Raw genomic sequence first — 16,026 nt, 5'->3', positions numbered from 1 at the left:
ACAAGTGGGGCTAACATAGCCCACCTTGTTGAGCTGTTAATGGCTCCGCTTTTAACATCGGTCTCATCACTGTCAATGGTGACAGTGATGAGACCGATGTTAAAAGCGGAGCCATTAACAGCTCAACAAGGTGGGCTAGGGCTAACATGACTTTTGCTTCTTCTTCTTCCTTGTAAAGTGCAGCCTTCAAATGATTGAAGATGTACGCACTGCATGACAATGGTTCAAATGCCATTGTCATATAGGTTCTTTCGTTAATGAGTTAAGTTGCGATAACGTTTTCCTCCTCCCAACGGCCGTCCATAGGGGGTTTCAATAATGCAACTATATTAATGGGTTATGCTTTCCAGGACTTTAAAGACATCAAACGCAGTACTCTTTTCTGTGTTCTGGTCGCCCACACTACTAAAGCATACCAGCCCCTAGCCCAGGTTGGACTCCTCTCCAGGGCTAACCAGCCCCTACTTCTAGAAACTATATAAGGCTCCCCCGTGGAGCATAGTTTCTAAAAGTAATCAGCCCCATACTTTTTTTAGCAGCCCTGTAAAGTAACTGTGGCTACCTCTTTCGACCTATTTTTACTGTTGCATTAAGTTGACAGGGAGAGCAGTTTACCTTGCGTCCCCATTGGATTTGATTTTGTCATTCTACAGAAAAGTCCTGCAACCAATTTCACGTAACGCCAGGATTAATCCTATCTCGAGTTAGAACGAGTAACCCGTCCTAACTTAGGATGGGTTCAAAGCGTCCTACGCCTTTGGATACAGAACTTTACTCGTCCTAAGTCCTAGGATTAATCCTAAGTTAGCAAGAGTTTGGTGAAATCGACGGCTGGTACTTTACAAAAGAAAGTCCAATGGGAACACAGCTTAAGTCTTGACTGATTGTAGTGAGGCTGGTGGTGGAGTTAAGATAGTGTGGAAGAAGAAAAACTTAAAGACTAGACTTGTGGTCTGTAGCGGTGATATAGTTGAGTCGTGGCGGTGGCGTAATGATTCAGGTTTTGTGATCAAATACTGCTCCCACGAGAACACTGCTCTCGCGCGAAGCTGCTGGTCTCGCGATACAATCTCTAGTGTCGTGAGAATCAAGGAGAGATTGGGAACGACTTGTCCACAGGTCCACCAAAAGACCCAAGGAATAATGTTGACTCAATATGTACACTTGAAAGTATCAGGCAGTTCGACAAGAAAGATTAACATGACTGGTATGAGCTGATTATTTTATTTCATTACACGGTGGCTGTGAAATAGCCTGAATTAAAAACAACAAAATGAATTTGATTCTGGCTGATGAGACTGCACTAAATGTAACTGTTCAAGCCTGGAATTTCATCTTAGAAAGGATAAGGCAATTTTCATTTTGAAAAGGGCACTTCCATTGGAAATTTTTTAAGTCAGTAGGAAACTTTTGAAGGGGCACCAAGGCCAAGACCAGGGGCAACGGAGGTCATGACCTCTGTGGGCTGCGTGTAATTCCAGGCCTGGTATTCATTGGACCTACAATACCAGATTAGTCTGAGTTCTAAAAGATTGAATGTTAGTTACAGACTACAATGTTCAGTTATTGTTTGATTGATGATGAAGATTCCTAAAAAAGAGGGCACAATGAAATTTGCTGTTACTGGGAAAAATAGTGCATCTTTTTTTAAAGCCGTCTTAAAATCAGCTTGATTTGTTCTGATTTGCTCTGTACTAAGTTAAGTCCCAACATTTATTTTTAGAAACAATTTATTTACCTTGCAGAGCATTTAAAGACACTGGACACTATTGGTGATTGGCAAAGACTAGTCTTCTCACTTGGTGTATCTCAACATATGCACAAAATAACAAACCTGTGAAAATTTTAGTTCAAGTGGTCTACGAAGTTGCGAGATAACTATTGAAGGAAAAACACCCTTGTCACACGAAGTTGACAAAATCTAATTCTAATTATAAGGTCTCAAAATCAAATTCCTGGACAAATTACTTCTTTCTCGAATTTGTTATCTCTTCAGAGGGAGCCGTTTCTCACAATGTTTTATACCACGAACCCCTCAACATTTCTCGTCACCAAGTATGGTTTTATGCTAATAATTATTTTGAGTAACTACCAATAGTGTCCACTGCCTTTAATAAGGATTTACCAGCATGTTATTTTTGTGCAGAGTTTTTTAAACTACTCTTTGTGCTCATTAGGTGCAGTAAATAAAGTTAAGAAATTAACATAAATAACTACTATTAGTGTGTTTAAATTTTCAAGCAGTTGTCACAAAAATACAAACACTAAACACCAATCTGTAATTCACCAGCAATGGTTAGAAAAGTACAGCAATTGGAAATTATTTGTAAGTTTCACATCGTTGAATTGAGACTGCTATAAAGGGTTATACAACGGCTTCAAGAACGAGGCTCCATTAAAGCATGTAGTAAAAAATGGACGTGTACTTAAGTATAGGGATGGTTAAATGTCCAAAAGGTATTCCTGTTTGTGGCTACAACGGCTACAGGCTACAAGATCAAGGCGATCCGTTGAAGCATGTAGTAAAATATTGACGTCATGATCAAGGCAGGCTTGAGGATGTATGGAATTATGAACTCTCAGCTCACCACCCAGTTGTCGCATTTGATACCTCACCCTTTATAACGATAAGGAGGGAGGGTGCGTGCATTCAGTAACTGGATGAGAAATCATAATTCCTAATACATCCACAAGTCAGCTTTGAACATGACAGGACATCCCCTCTAACTTAAAGCCATTATACACTTTTGGCACAGAAAAAAAAAAAGTTCACAGATTTATGAATAACTTACAGGGTTTACAGAAGGTAATGGTGAAAGACTTCTCTTGAAATATTATTCCATGAAATGCTTTACTTTTCGAGAAAACATTAAAACAAATATAAATTCTCGTTGTCGAGAATTACAGATTTATTTAAAACACATGTCGTGACATGGCAAAACATGCGGAAACAAGGGTGGGTTTTCCCCGTTATTTTCTCCTGACTCCGATGACCGATTGAGCCTAAATTTTCACAGGTTTGTTGTTATTTTTATCAGTTGTGATACACGAAGTGTGGGCCTTTGGACAATACTGTTTACCGAATAAGTGTCCAATGGCTTTAACTTCATATGAAGTCTATATAAATTTTACAATTGTAATTGCGGTAAGAGGTAAAAAAAAAGGCTTTTCAATAATAGTATTTCCTATATCAACCAAAAAGTATTATAGTTCAGGAAACAGTTACATCTAGTCCGTGAACAGATTTTGTGCACACCAGGGAACGATTTCATCCAGCAATTTTGCTTAGCAAAACGTTAGACAGAACATTATTTGTGCACGCTGAATGCAAATATTGAGTAGCAATTTGTGATTTTTGAGTAGCACTTGATACATTTTGTGTAACATTTTGCTCTGCTAAACGAGGGAAATCACTCACTGCACACTGAATACTAATACTGAGTGGCAAATGATAAATTTGGAGTTACAACACATGTATTTTTCGTAGCATTTTGCTCTACTATACTACAAGGGAAGTCGTTCACTGCATTTGGTCAATAATATTTTTCAAATTTAAATGAGAAAAATTATGGATAAATAGGAGCTGGTGAAAAAATTACCATTTACAAAACCCTAACAGTTTTAACATCTAGTAAGGCATTAGAGATATTTTCTTCCACGGTGAAAACAAACGCAGCAAAAACAGATTGCAGCAAAACTACACAAATCTACAAATCTACAAATCACCCAAATCTTATCTACATTAATTTTTTTAAGGTTTTTCCCATATAGTAATTTATATAATATTGAATTAAACAGATTTTTAAAATTAGTACCGGTGCTTTAAATCTCATTCGATCACAGTGAACTACGTACTCTTTGTGTTCCCTGAAGGTGCAGTAAAATAAAGAGGTGTTCAATATCTCAAATGAAATACACCAAAGTGCACATTACTAAAATGTCAAATCACCAAATCCGAAAAAACCACAATCTACACGATTTTTTTTTTTTTTTTTTAAGGTTTTTCCCATATAGTAATTTATCTAATATTGAATTAAAAAGATTTTTAAAATTAGAACCGGTGCTTTAAATCTCATTCGATCACAGTGAACTACGTGCTCATTGTGTTCGCTGAAGGTGCAGTAAAATAAAGAGGTGTTAATTATCTCAAATAAAATTCACCAAAGTGCACATTACTAAAATGTCAAATCACCAAATCCGCAAAAATATCACAATCTACAGTATTTTAGTTTTTTTTAAAGGTTTTTCCCATATAGTAATTTATATAATATTGAATTAAAAAGATTTTTAAAATTAGTACCGGTGCTTTAAATCTCATTCGATCACAGTGAACTACGTACTCTTTGTGTTCGCTGAAGGTGCAGTAAAATAAAGAGGTGTTCAATATCTCAAACGAAATTCACCGAAATACACATTAATAATAAAACATCAAATCACCACACAAATCTACAAATCACAATTTCTTGTCTACATAAATCTTTTTTTAAAGGTTTATCCCATAGTAATTTTTTATAACATTGAGTTAAAAAAGGTTTTTAGGTTAGTACCGGTGCTTTAAATTACATTAGATTGCAGTGAACTACATACTCTTTGTGTTCACTGAAGGTGCAGTAAAATAAAGAGGTGTTCATTATCTCAAACAAGTTTTACCAAACACACATTACTAAAACATGAAATCACCAATGATAATGTACTGTGCAGTTTGTTAAACTGTTTCTTGGTCTGAATTGAGACTGTTTTACTTTAAGTCATTTCATGAGTGTCTTCCTGCTCATACATGTACAGTCAGGCCTCAAAAATAACCCACGGCACCAACAGCAATGGCTGTGGTGCCCTATTCTTTTGCTGTGGTGCCCTGACCAAAAATTCAATACAGTTTTACATATTGCTCATAGAGTGCCCCTTATCAGAGGAACATTGCTGTGCCCCTTCAAGAATGAAGTTCAGGCATGTGCATTTGTCTCTGTGTGGGGTTTAAAATGCAATTTCTTTCTATTTTAGACTGTTTGAACATTGTAAAATAGAGTTGAAATTATTTACATGAATGAAATTTTTAGTTTAGTACAAATCTATCAGGGTAAAATATCTGCAATACTGCTTAGTGTTTCTTAGTGCATTTTGCAGTTGAAACTGGCATGGAGTGAGAAAAAAAAAATTCTTTGAAAAAATTTCTTTTTTCCCAATAATTTTCTACTACCTCGTTTGGTGATGGTACATTTGTAATTGCCTGCCAAGTGAATATCTTTCTTCTTGGGTGTAGTTTGTTTTGTATCAAGAAGCTTTCATTAAGTTATTCCTTTTCTTCCTGAGCAGCTACATTGTCTAGCAATATTTTAGTCCTTTAGCTACACAGAGTTTATTGATTTGTTTCCCTTAAATCTAAGCTCTTACATTTTAAAGGAACACGTTGCCTTGGATCGGATGAGTTGGTCTATAAAAAGCGTTTATAATCGTTTGTTATCAAATGCATACGCGGTTGGAAAGATGTTTTAAAAGTAGAATACAATGATCCACACAAATATGCCTCGAAATTGCATGGTTTTAATTTTACTTTGGGAACTAAGACGGTCGGCCATTTGTGGGAGACAAACAATAATTGACTCCCATAAATGGCCGACTGAGTTAGTCGAAGAGGTAAAAGGAAAACCGTGCAGTTTCGAGGCGTGTTTGTGTGGATCATTGTATTCTACTTTTACAACATCTTTCCAACCATATGCATTTTATAACAAACAGTTACAAACGATTTTTATAAACAAACTCGACCGATCCAAGGCAATGTGTTTCTTTAAGTGGCAACACCACTGACTTCATTTCGATACTTGAAGGGGCCTATACTTAATACCACACCATCCAAGGTATTTAAAACAACATTAAAATCTGTGCATTTCCCAATAGTTTGAACATTGAAGTGATTGTCTTCTGCACAGCAGTTTGCAGTGTTTTAATTGCATGTGTAAAACTCAAGTTACAACTCAACTCATAAAACTCCAAGAAGGGTAGTTGTGACAGGTTTGGTGAGAGTTGTTGATGAGAGCATTAATCGTATTGAGTCATGTGTTTCTGAAATTCTAAATGATCACAAGACAGAATTTCTTATACTCGGTTCACGGCAACAACTTTCTAAAATTACTATTCCCCGCATTAATATTGGTGACTCCGAAGTCACCGCTGTTACAAAAGCTCGCAATCTTGGTGTTATATTCGACTCTTCCATGACACTTATTTCACATATTTCTAGTATTTCACGCTCTACAACATTTCATATCCGTAATATAGGCAAAGTAAGGAAATATTTGACACAAAATGCAACTGAGCAGATAGTCCACTCTGTTGTAGTTTCTAGACTGGATATGTGCAATTCACTTCTATATGGCCTTCCTTGTACTCAAATTGAGCGTCTTCAGCGTAATCAAAACTATGCTGCTCGTGTTATTACCTTAACTAAAAAGTCCTGCCATATAACCCCGATTTTAAAAGAATTACACTGGTTACCGGTAAGCAGTAGGATTAAGTATAAACTTTTGCTTTTCGTGTATAAATCGCTCACCAACAGTGCCCCTGCATATATTGATGATCTTCTCAGCTCATACAATCCTCCTCGAAAACTCATGTCTTATAATTCTAGCCTCCTTATTAAGCCCATTTCCAAACATTCATGGGGAGACCGATCTTTTTCACATGCTGCCCCTCGTCTATGGAACAAACTGCCTGCACTAGTAAAATCATCCGTTTCTTTGACCCAATTTAAAAAACAACTGGAAACACATCTTTTCAAACAGGCATTTGATTCAATGGTTTAATTATGGTTATTTTTGTTACCTTTTAGGATGTTTTTTCTTAAATATTGCATTTGTATTATTGTATTCTATACCACATGTTCTAGATTTCTCTCAACTTAGGTTTACATTTTAATTTTTGTTGTTGTTATTGTATATTAATTTAATGCTATTGTTTGTATTTTAGCGCCATGAGCACTTCTGTGGATTTGTGCGCTTTATAAGTTTTCATTATTAAATTATTTCTAAAGAGTTATAACCAACTTCAATATAAGAAATTAGATATTTTTTTATAGTAAAGGTTCGCGATAACACCATGTTTACGGCAAACATTTACTATGTGTTGTTGTGTTTTAATTGCATGTGTAAAACAACTCATGTGTAAAACAACTCATCAAACTCCAAAAAGGGTGGTTGTGACAGTTTACATTCTAAAAAGTTAAAATAAACTTAAATTTTCAATATAGGAAAATAGTTGTTGTTATTTTTTTTGTATAGTTAAGGTTTGCAACACGCCGCAAACCTTGATCCTATTTCCACCATGCAAAGTTTCAAATCCTACTTATTTTGTTGTTTAACTAAGCTTCCTAATCTTTTTTATTCATTGCTCTATTGTGTAAATTAGTTACTAGGTTGAGAGGCACATTTTCATAGAACATGTTTTGAGAGATTTGTATCCCATCACCTGAATAAACCAATTTATACCATCCGCGCTACCAGATTCATATGGATAATACTTACCATTTAAGTTAGAATAATAACAACTATTATACCACCATCCTCCTTTGTGCGCTACAGCACAGTTACTGCTATGCTTATCATTATCCTTGTCCTTGGTGCTGAACATCATTCCATTGTGGTATTCAAGTGCATCTGCTGCTGTGCTGCTCGCCTTGTAGGAGCCAATCTCAAGTTGATAGTTGTCCCCATCAATCTTGAAGTGTCCATATTCAGCAAAGGATTTTTCTCCATCCCATCTGACCATCTCAATCTTCAGCTTCCATGGTCCTGCAGACTCAGTCAGGGTACGTAGGTTCTCATTTCCAAGCCAGAATTCACCAGATTTGTCACCAAAGCCAACCTGGTAGTCAGTCCAGTTACGATAGAAATCGACACTGCCGTCTTGACGCCTCTGAATGACCATCCAGCCCTGACCATCAGTGTTCATGTCACAGTAGACTTGAAGGGTGTTGTTGAATCCAGCAGGGAATATTGTGTAGATACCACTCACATTATGACCTGTCTCAAGAAGCCCCTGGCAACTGCTGTTTTGAGGCCCAGAGGAGATGGTTGTATCAGGCTGTGTAGGGAGTGTTTGGTCAGGTAGAGAGAAGTGAGGTGTTTCTACATCAGCATCAAAGTACACACTACCAAAAGATGTAATGAAGTCATCAGGATACTGAGCCCTGGTAGCGTTGTTGAGCTCACACAGATGATTGTCAATGTTGTAATTGACTGAGTGACACTGAGGATCAGCATGACAGTAACTCACACAGAGGACATGAGAATGAGTAACTTTCGCTTGATATGAAAGTTGAAGTAATTTTCTATTTTCTGCAAATAGAAACTCTCTCATATTTGTCTTACATGCAGTTGCACCAGAAGCTATTGTTTGATTAATGTTTAAAATGATTAGTGTAAGAGTGATAGCTGCATATAGCATCAGGAACTGTGCTTGAGAAGCCATCATACCTTGCATGTAGATTCAGTCTTGGCTGATGTGGATACCTTCCAGATGAGTATCTCAAAATTGGAAAGCTGAATCTTCACAAACTGGTTCCTGACGAAGACAAGAGCAAGCTATAGTCGAAACAATGAGACCAATTTAAGAACTCACTCCGTGATAGTCAAGTTAATCACGATCCACTAAAAGCTAAAGTAGTTTTCCTGGTTGTTTTTCTACCTTCCCCTCAGGTAGTAGTTCTTTTTAGAACTGAGAAGTCTTCCAAATTCGTAAAAGTCTACTCTGCGGCAGTAGAATATAAAGCAACAAAGTTTTCTAATTAAAGAACAACATCTACCTGGCAAGTAGAAACACTTCTGGTGTTACCGCAAACAAAATATATATATTTGATACCTCACCATGCATGCCTCAAATCTCACTTATTTACATGTATATGGCATGGAGACTCTCATGGGGTGCTGGTTGGTTATTCTTGGTCACATGTTAGAGAGACGCCAGCCCAAGTGATATGATTGGTTACACGTTTGTATTGTCTTCACTTTTTTGCACGCAATCAGTTAATAACTATGCATTAGTTAAAATTTGATTAATACGTGACTTAATTGAAACTACAAGGGCGGCACTCTTGGATAAAATCGTGGTGTGGGAACAATAACAAATTCTGTTGCACTGTACAAAGGCAATCACTTCTATTGTGAAGTTAACCTATAAAGCATTTAATTAAGCACGGCAAGTTGGTATAATTACATTTTCACCAAGCAGCTCCTTTTGTAAAATGCCATCACTTGACAACTTCAAGAGGGAGTTCAAGGCACACTTGTACACCTAGACTTACATTGGGTTTAGTTTTAATTACAAGTAATTTTTTTCTCATTTTCACTTTGTATTTCTTTTCGTGTAAGCTTGATCGGTTTTCTGGAGAAGTGCGCAGTATAAATCCATATTATTATTATTAAAACTTCTCTGTTTAAATGACTGTCATATAAGGAGCTCCAGATTTTCCATAATCTTTTGGATTTTGTATATTTTTTTAAAATAAAATTATTCTTTAATTTATGACGAGGCGCATAACGTAAGATTCGTTGGGAAGGTTTGGGTAATAATAATAATAGTATTATATTGAAGTCTTATATAGCGCACGTATCTACCAAAGAAGGTACTCAAGACACTGAGTTTATACAAACTTTCAGACAGATAGGTTATTGCAGTGATGAATTCTGAGACCCAATTATGTAGCACCTTATACGGGTTTACAAGGTGCTACAGCCAGGAACACCGGGGCGAACACTTCTTTTTTGAGTCTTGTTTAAGGACACAGTGTCATGGCTGGGGATTCGAACCCACACTCTGCTGATCAGAAATACCATGGCAGGGCTTGAATCTAGGAGTAAAGTCCACTAGACTGCAACGACCTTCTAGAACAATTACAGTTTTCGATTCATTTGAGCCTACTTCTACAGAGGAAATTGAGTCTGCCATTCATCACACTCCTGCGAAATCTTTTGACTTGGACCCCATCCCCACTATGTTGTTGAAAGATTGTTTTCATATATTTGCACCCATTGTTGTTGAGATTGTTAATTTGAGTATGAACAATGGTGTTGTTCCTGCAGCTCTCAAGCTAGCCCACGTTCATCCTACACTCAAAAAATTGTCTTTAAATCCAGAATTGCTCAAAAACTACCGTCCTATCTCGAATCTTCCATACATATCCAAGGTTCTCGAACGAGTGGTCTTCTCAAGACTGTCAGACTTCCTCCGTGAAAACAATCTTCTCGATAGTCGACAGTCTGCGCATCTGGCACACCACAGTGTTGAGACACTCCTCGTGAACTTATCTAATGAGATCGATCTTGGGCGGATAACTGTCTTAGTTTCGTTAGACCTTTCATCCGCTTTCGACACTGTTCATCATGACATTCTCTGAAATATTCTCTCACCCCTCGGGTGTTCACGACGTTGTGCTAGATTGGTTTAAATCCTACCTGACTGATCGCCAGCAAGTCATGTACATAAATGGGACTCAATCTGATCCTGTCTCCTTGAACTGTGGTGTCCCACAAGGTTCAGTTGGTGGGCCAATGTTATTGTCTATATATTTGAGTGAACTAAGGGATGTTTTTGATCTCCATCACATTAGATTCCATTGCTATCTGATGATGTTCAAATTTATGTTTCTTTTGTTCCTAATCAACGGAATGCTTCTAGTGCCATCCACAAACTAGAATCATGCTTAGTTGATGTCAAATTCGGGGAAAAAATTCTACTTCCTGAGAAATATCTTACTTCAAGGGGGAGCCGTTTCTCAAAATGTTTTATGCTTCACAAAGGAAATTGTTCACCGCACACGAAATACTAATATTGAGTAGCAAATGTTAACGTTGGAGTTGCAACTGATGCGTAGCATTTTGCTCTGCTACACTACAAGGGAAATCGTTCACAGCATTAAGTTCATAACATTTTTTACATTTAAATGAGAACAATTATGGATAAATAGGAACTGGTGAAAAAATTACCATTTACAAAACCTTAACAGTTTTAACATCTAGTAAGGCATTAGAAATCTTTTCTTCCACGGTAAAAAAAACGCAGCAAAACAGATTGCAGCAAAACTACACAAATCTACAAATCACAATGTCTTATCTTAATTTTTTTTTTCATGGTTTATTCCATAGTAACTTTTTATAAAATAGAATTCAAACGATTTTCAAAATTAGTACTGGCGCTTTAAATCAAGTTCTATTGCAGTGAACTACATACTCTTTGTGTTCGCTGAAGGTCCAGTCAAATAAAGAGGTGTTCATTATCTCAAATGAAATTCACCAAAGTGCACATTACTAAAACTTTAAATCACCAAATCTGCAAATCACAATCTACAGTATTTTTTTTTTTTTTGTACGGTTTTTCCCATAGTAATTTTTATAATATTGAATTCAACAGATTTTCAAAGTAAGTACCGGTGCTTTAAAACACATTTGATTACATTCAACTACATACTCTTTGTGTTCGCTGAAGGTGCAGTAAAATAAAGAGGTGTTCAATATCTCAAACGAAAATCACCAAAATACACGTTTCTAAAACAATACTAAAACATCAAATCACCGTATAATTCTGCAAAACACAATATCTTTCTACACAATTACTTTTTGTTTATGATTATCCTAAAGTTACTTCATGTAACTTTGAAATAAAAAGGTTTTTAAAGTTAGTACCAACATTAGAGGCCTTCAGGGAAGGAGTTGCATCCAGCTTATCAGCAGCAGCCCAGTTTGTACTTGCACCAATTGAGTTCCAGTTGTCTTGTCTTCAACACTTTCAGTTCTCTAAGTTGTGTTTATGATTATAGCACTTTTGTGTCTGATCTAACCAATCAAGCACCCTTAGATTATTGTCGGATCCTGCTGAGTTATCAATGTAAACATGTTTAGAATCACTGTATTGCAGTTGGTAAGCAGAGATATACTTTTACTTTTAGGCCATATCTATTGAAGTGTTGCGGCTACATGTATCTGTCCATCTGTAGTTGTCTCTATCGGTACAGGATTGTATCGCCCAAATACAAGCGATTTGCAGAGGTTTGGTCACCTCCAACGAATGGGAACTAATCAGATCTCTAAGCAACTCTCAAACTGGTCACCAACCCAGGGGAAACGCAGACGAGGTGGCCCTAAGACAACATGGGAAATGTAATCCAGAGGGAGCTTTCCAGACTAGGCACTTGTTGGTCTGTGTGGAGGAGGCAGAAGTAGCAGCTCAAGATCAGTCTAGAAAGCTTCTCACCAGTCAGGCAGCCGGTGAAGAAATGCATGATGCTAAACTGATGATGATGATGAAGTACAAGTTCAAAACTGACCTTAAAGCCATTATACACTTTCGGTAAACAGTATTATCCAAGTCCCACACTTCGTGTATCACAACTTATATATAAAATAACAATCCTGTGGAAATTTAGGCTCAATCGGACATCGGAGTCGGGAGAAAATAACGGGAAAACCCACTCCTGTTTTCGCGCGTTTCGCCGTGTCATGACATGTGTTTATAACAAATCCGTAATTCTCGTTAACGAGAATTTATATTGTTTTACCGTTTTCTCAAAAAGTAAAGCATTTCATGGACTAATATTTCAAGAGAAGTCTTTCACCATTACCTTCTGTAAACCCTGTAAATTATTTGTAAATCTGTGAACTTTTTTTTTTTTTCTGTACCGAAAGGGTCCAATGGCTTTAAATCACGAACCCAATCTGACTTGGTAACTAATTAAAAGCTGATACACTTTAAAGTATTAATTGTCTTCATTGAGTTTGAAGCGAGTTAGGCCTCACGTATGGCAACCAATTAAGTTTCCAAGGACTGTGTTTTTGTTATTGACGTCAACAGCCAGTAGAGACACACAAGATGGAATCAAATCACAGATAAGATTGTAAAAAAAAAATTGAAATTGACCTTAAAACACAAATCTAGTGGGAGTAGATAACTATTAAAGCCGATATGCTTTATTGAAGTTTTCAGTGATTTTAAATCAAATGTAGCCCTGCACAATATGGCAGCAAACAATTGTATTTCCAAAGGCTGCGTAGTTTTTAGCCTCAGTAGCGAGCAAAGCTATGGAGAAGTTGCAATCAAATCACTAAATTGGATTGTATATTCAAAAGAACCACTGAAAGCTTACCTTAAAGGCACTGGACACTATTGGTAATTGTCAAAGACCAGTATTCTCACTTGGTGTGTGTCAACATATACGCATAAAATAACAAACCTGTGAAAATGTTGACTCAATTGGTCGTCGGAAGTTGCCAGTGAATAACGGAAGAAAAAACACCCTTGTCGCAGAAGTTGTGTGCTTTCAGATGCCTTGACTTCAATAGCTCAGCTGAGGTCTCACATTCTTAATTTAAATTTTTTAGTGAGAAATTACTTCTTTCTCAAAAACTACATTACTTCACAATGTTTTATACTATCAAGAGCGCTTCATTGCTCTTTACTGAGTAAGTTTTTATGCTAACAATTATTTTGTTTAGTTAATAGTGCCCAGTGCCTTTAATCTAAACATCTATGAATCCAGCCATGGTTTATAAGATGGGTGTGACTTATATCTATGGTTGACCAATAGGCAACTAAGTAAAGTCAATAAGCTTCAAAGAAGTAAAATACGAACCAAAGAGAGTGAGGGAGTCTAAACCGACCTTAAAACACGAATCTAGTCTGAGCAGGTAACTAATTGAAGCCGACATTCTTTAAAGAAGTAATTGATTTTGAAGTGAGTGTAGCTTCTTCACACATGGCAGGCAATTAAGTATAAGGACTCTGTAAGGATTGACTTCAGGTTTCTGGAGCATATTGAACAAGGATTAATGTTGGCAATATTTTAAAGGCAATTACAGCATTGGTAAAAAAACAAAAATTGAGAAGATCACATTCAGAGATTTACAAAAAACTTACACGGTTTCATGATGATGATAGTAGAAAACATCCCTTGAAATATTCTTGTCTGAAATATCATTTTTGATGAGAAATAACTAAAAATATTTTTCCACTTGGAGTTTATAGCTCAGTGTTGAGCGTTCTATTCATTTTTCTTAAATGATGTCATGCAAAATATGTTATCAGGTTTACAGTTTTCCTCGTGACCCAGATGGCCGATCGATCTCAATCTTCTACAGGTTTGTCAGTTTATGATAAAAAGTTGGATTACATAAAGTGCTTATACGCTGCCAGCAACTGTCTTGTCAGCAAAAAACAATCCATTACCTTGAAGTATTCTCATACTTCATAACAATCTGTACACAACCTACATCTAAGATATTTCAACAAATATAAATTACTGATTTGTGTATTTTGACACAAAAAAATGCAGTTCAGAGCAATATGCATACCACCAATAACGAGTTTTGATGTGTGTGTCTCACACGGTGGAGAATCATAAAAAATATTTCTTAATTGTATGCTCTCTGCATAGAAAACCTAGTTTTGCTTGATAAGGTGAAGTGTTTGGATTAAATTAGAATCACTGGTTCACAGCTGGACCAAAAAGACTTCGCAAAAGTTTACTAAATTCTTATTTAGTGCGCATATCCATCATCCAGTGACACTCAAGGCGCTCTAACCTACATTCATAAATACATCAGACAGTTTAGCTATTCCTGTTGGTGGGGAGGGCGTCACGTGGGGGTGTTTAGGCGGTTGATAATGACCAGCTGGAGCTCTGTTTATAACCAGTTGTTTTCAGATACTACGCGTTAGTCTTGGTGCAAGATGTTTCTTGTTACGAGCGATGCGGTCGCTGTCGGTGAGTTGGCCGCGCTGTGTGTGAAAGGAAAACGAGAATGTCTTGCACCAAGACTACAACGCGCACGAACGGATCCGGAAACTGGGCGTCTCAGTCGTAACAATGCAATACACGGACGTCAAACATACAGAGCTCAAGCAGGTCGGAAGCCGATAAGTTTTACAGAGTTTCTTACTTTATTACGCCTTTTAACCGAAAAGGCATTTATGAATGGGAATAAAAGAGTAGTGACTCGTTCTTAAACGGCCGTTTAAAACCTTGCAGGGTCGTTGCCTTGCAATAAAGGCCCTCGCTTTCGACTCAGGCCTTTATCACACGGCAACGAGCCTGCCGGTTTTAAACAGCCGTTTAAGAACTACCCTTTTATTCCCTTAGTAATTTCCTGAAATGTATGTGGGACTACGTTTGCATGAGACCTATGGGTCTATAGCCAGTGACTATAGTGTGCATTTTGCTTTACTTATGGTTAGCAGTGTTGTTAAACTGTGCTAAGCGAATATTCCCTTACTATTGATGCACAGGTACAATGTGTTGCTCTTACATGTACATGTAGTCTTACCGCAATGCATTCTATCCTTGACCATATTCCCATCAAAAAGGCACCAAAATAACTGTTTCTACACACACAGCCTTTTCAATTAAAAAAAAAACTGCAGCCACAGGTTTTTGTTCCATCATTTTCAGTCAAGTGTGAACATCTTTAGAAAGCAATTTTTTTTAAATTTCCTATAACTTGCATCCAAGTCACTATTATTAATTTCCCTTTAGGTTAATTAAAGGTCTTGTTGCATCACTCATGCAGAGCACATTTTTAACTGTAGTGTGTTGATACAGGTTTTCGATAAAGCTTAAAACCGCACGGAAATCAAACTAAACTTGATAAACCTTTTAAAATAAGAAAATAATTACTGCCAGGGTTTTCCTTATTTTTTTATATATTTTTTGTTAATTTTATTTGCTAGCAGGACCAATTAACTTGTCAGTTCACTAATTCATCAGCTTTTTCACCAGTCATTATTTCAAATTTCTACAGGTTTGTCAGTTTACGATATAAAGGTGGATTACATAAAGTGCTTATACGCTGCCAGCAACTGTCTTGTCAGCAAAAAACAATCCATTACCTTGAAGTATTCTCATACTTCATAACAATCTGTACACAACCTACATCTAAGATATTTCCACAAATATAAATTACTGATTTGTGTATTTTGACACAAAAAAATGCAGTTCAGAGCAATATGCATACCACCAATAACGAGTTTTGATGTGTGTGTCTCACA

The 16,026-nt window shown here is 36.7% G+C and overlaps 2 protein-coding genes across 2 annotated transcripts in view; one reads left to right on the top strand and one right to left on the bottom strand.

Annotated features, from left to right (window-relative positions):
- LOC139938648 (rRNA methyltransferase 3, mitochondrial-like) overlaps positions 1-16,026 on the top strand; it is a 36,029-nt gene that overhangs the window by 483 nt on the left and 19,520 nt on the right. The gene's annotated exons all lie outside the window — the stretch shown is intronic.
- LOC139938071 (ficolin-3-like) lies at positions 7,405-8,463 on the bottom strand. The gene has a single exon (XM_071933450.1). The coding sequence runs from the start codon at positions 8,461-8,463 to the stop codon at positions 7,405-7,407; it is 1,059 nt and encodes a 352-aa protein (XP_071789551.1).

This window comes from Asterias amurensis, chromosome 6 (assembly GCF_032118995.1).
Source record: "Asterias amurensis chromosome 6, ASM3211899v1".
In the NCBI taxonomy this organism is placed as follows: domain Eukaryota; kingdom Metazoa; phylum Echinodermata; class Asteroidea; order Forcipulatida; family Asteriidae; genus Asterias; species Asterias amurensis.
This window is presented reverse-complemented; position numbering and strand designations above follow the sequence as displayed.

Bases quoted from the DNA above. Each gene is read 5' to 3' on its own strand.
- LOC139938071 (XM_071933450.1), bottom strand. From the start codon at position 8,463: ATGGCTTCTCAAGCACAGTTCCTGATGCTATATGCAGCTATCACTCTT.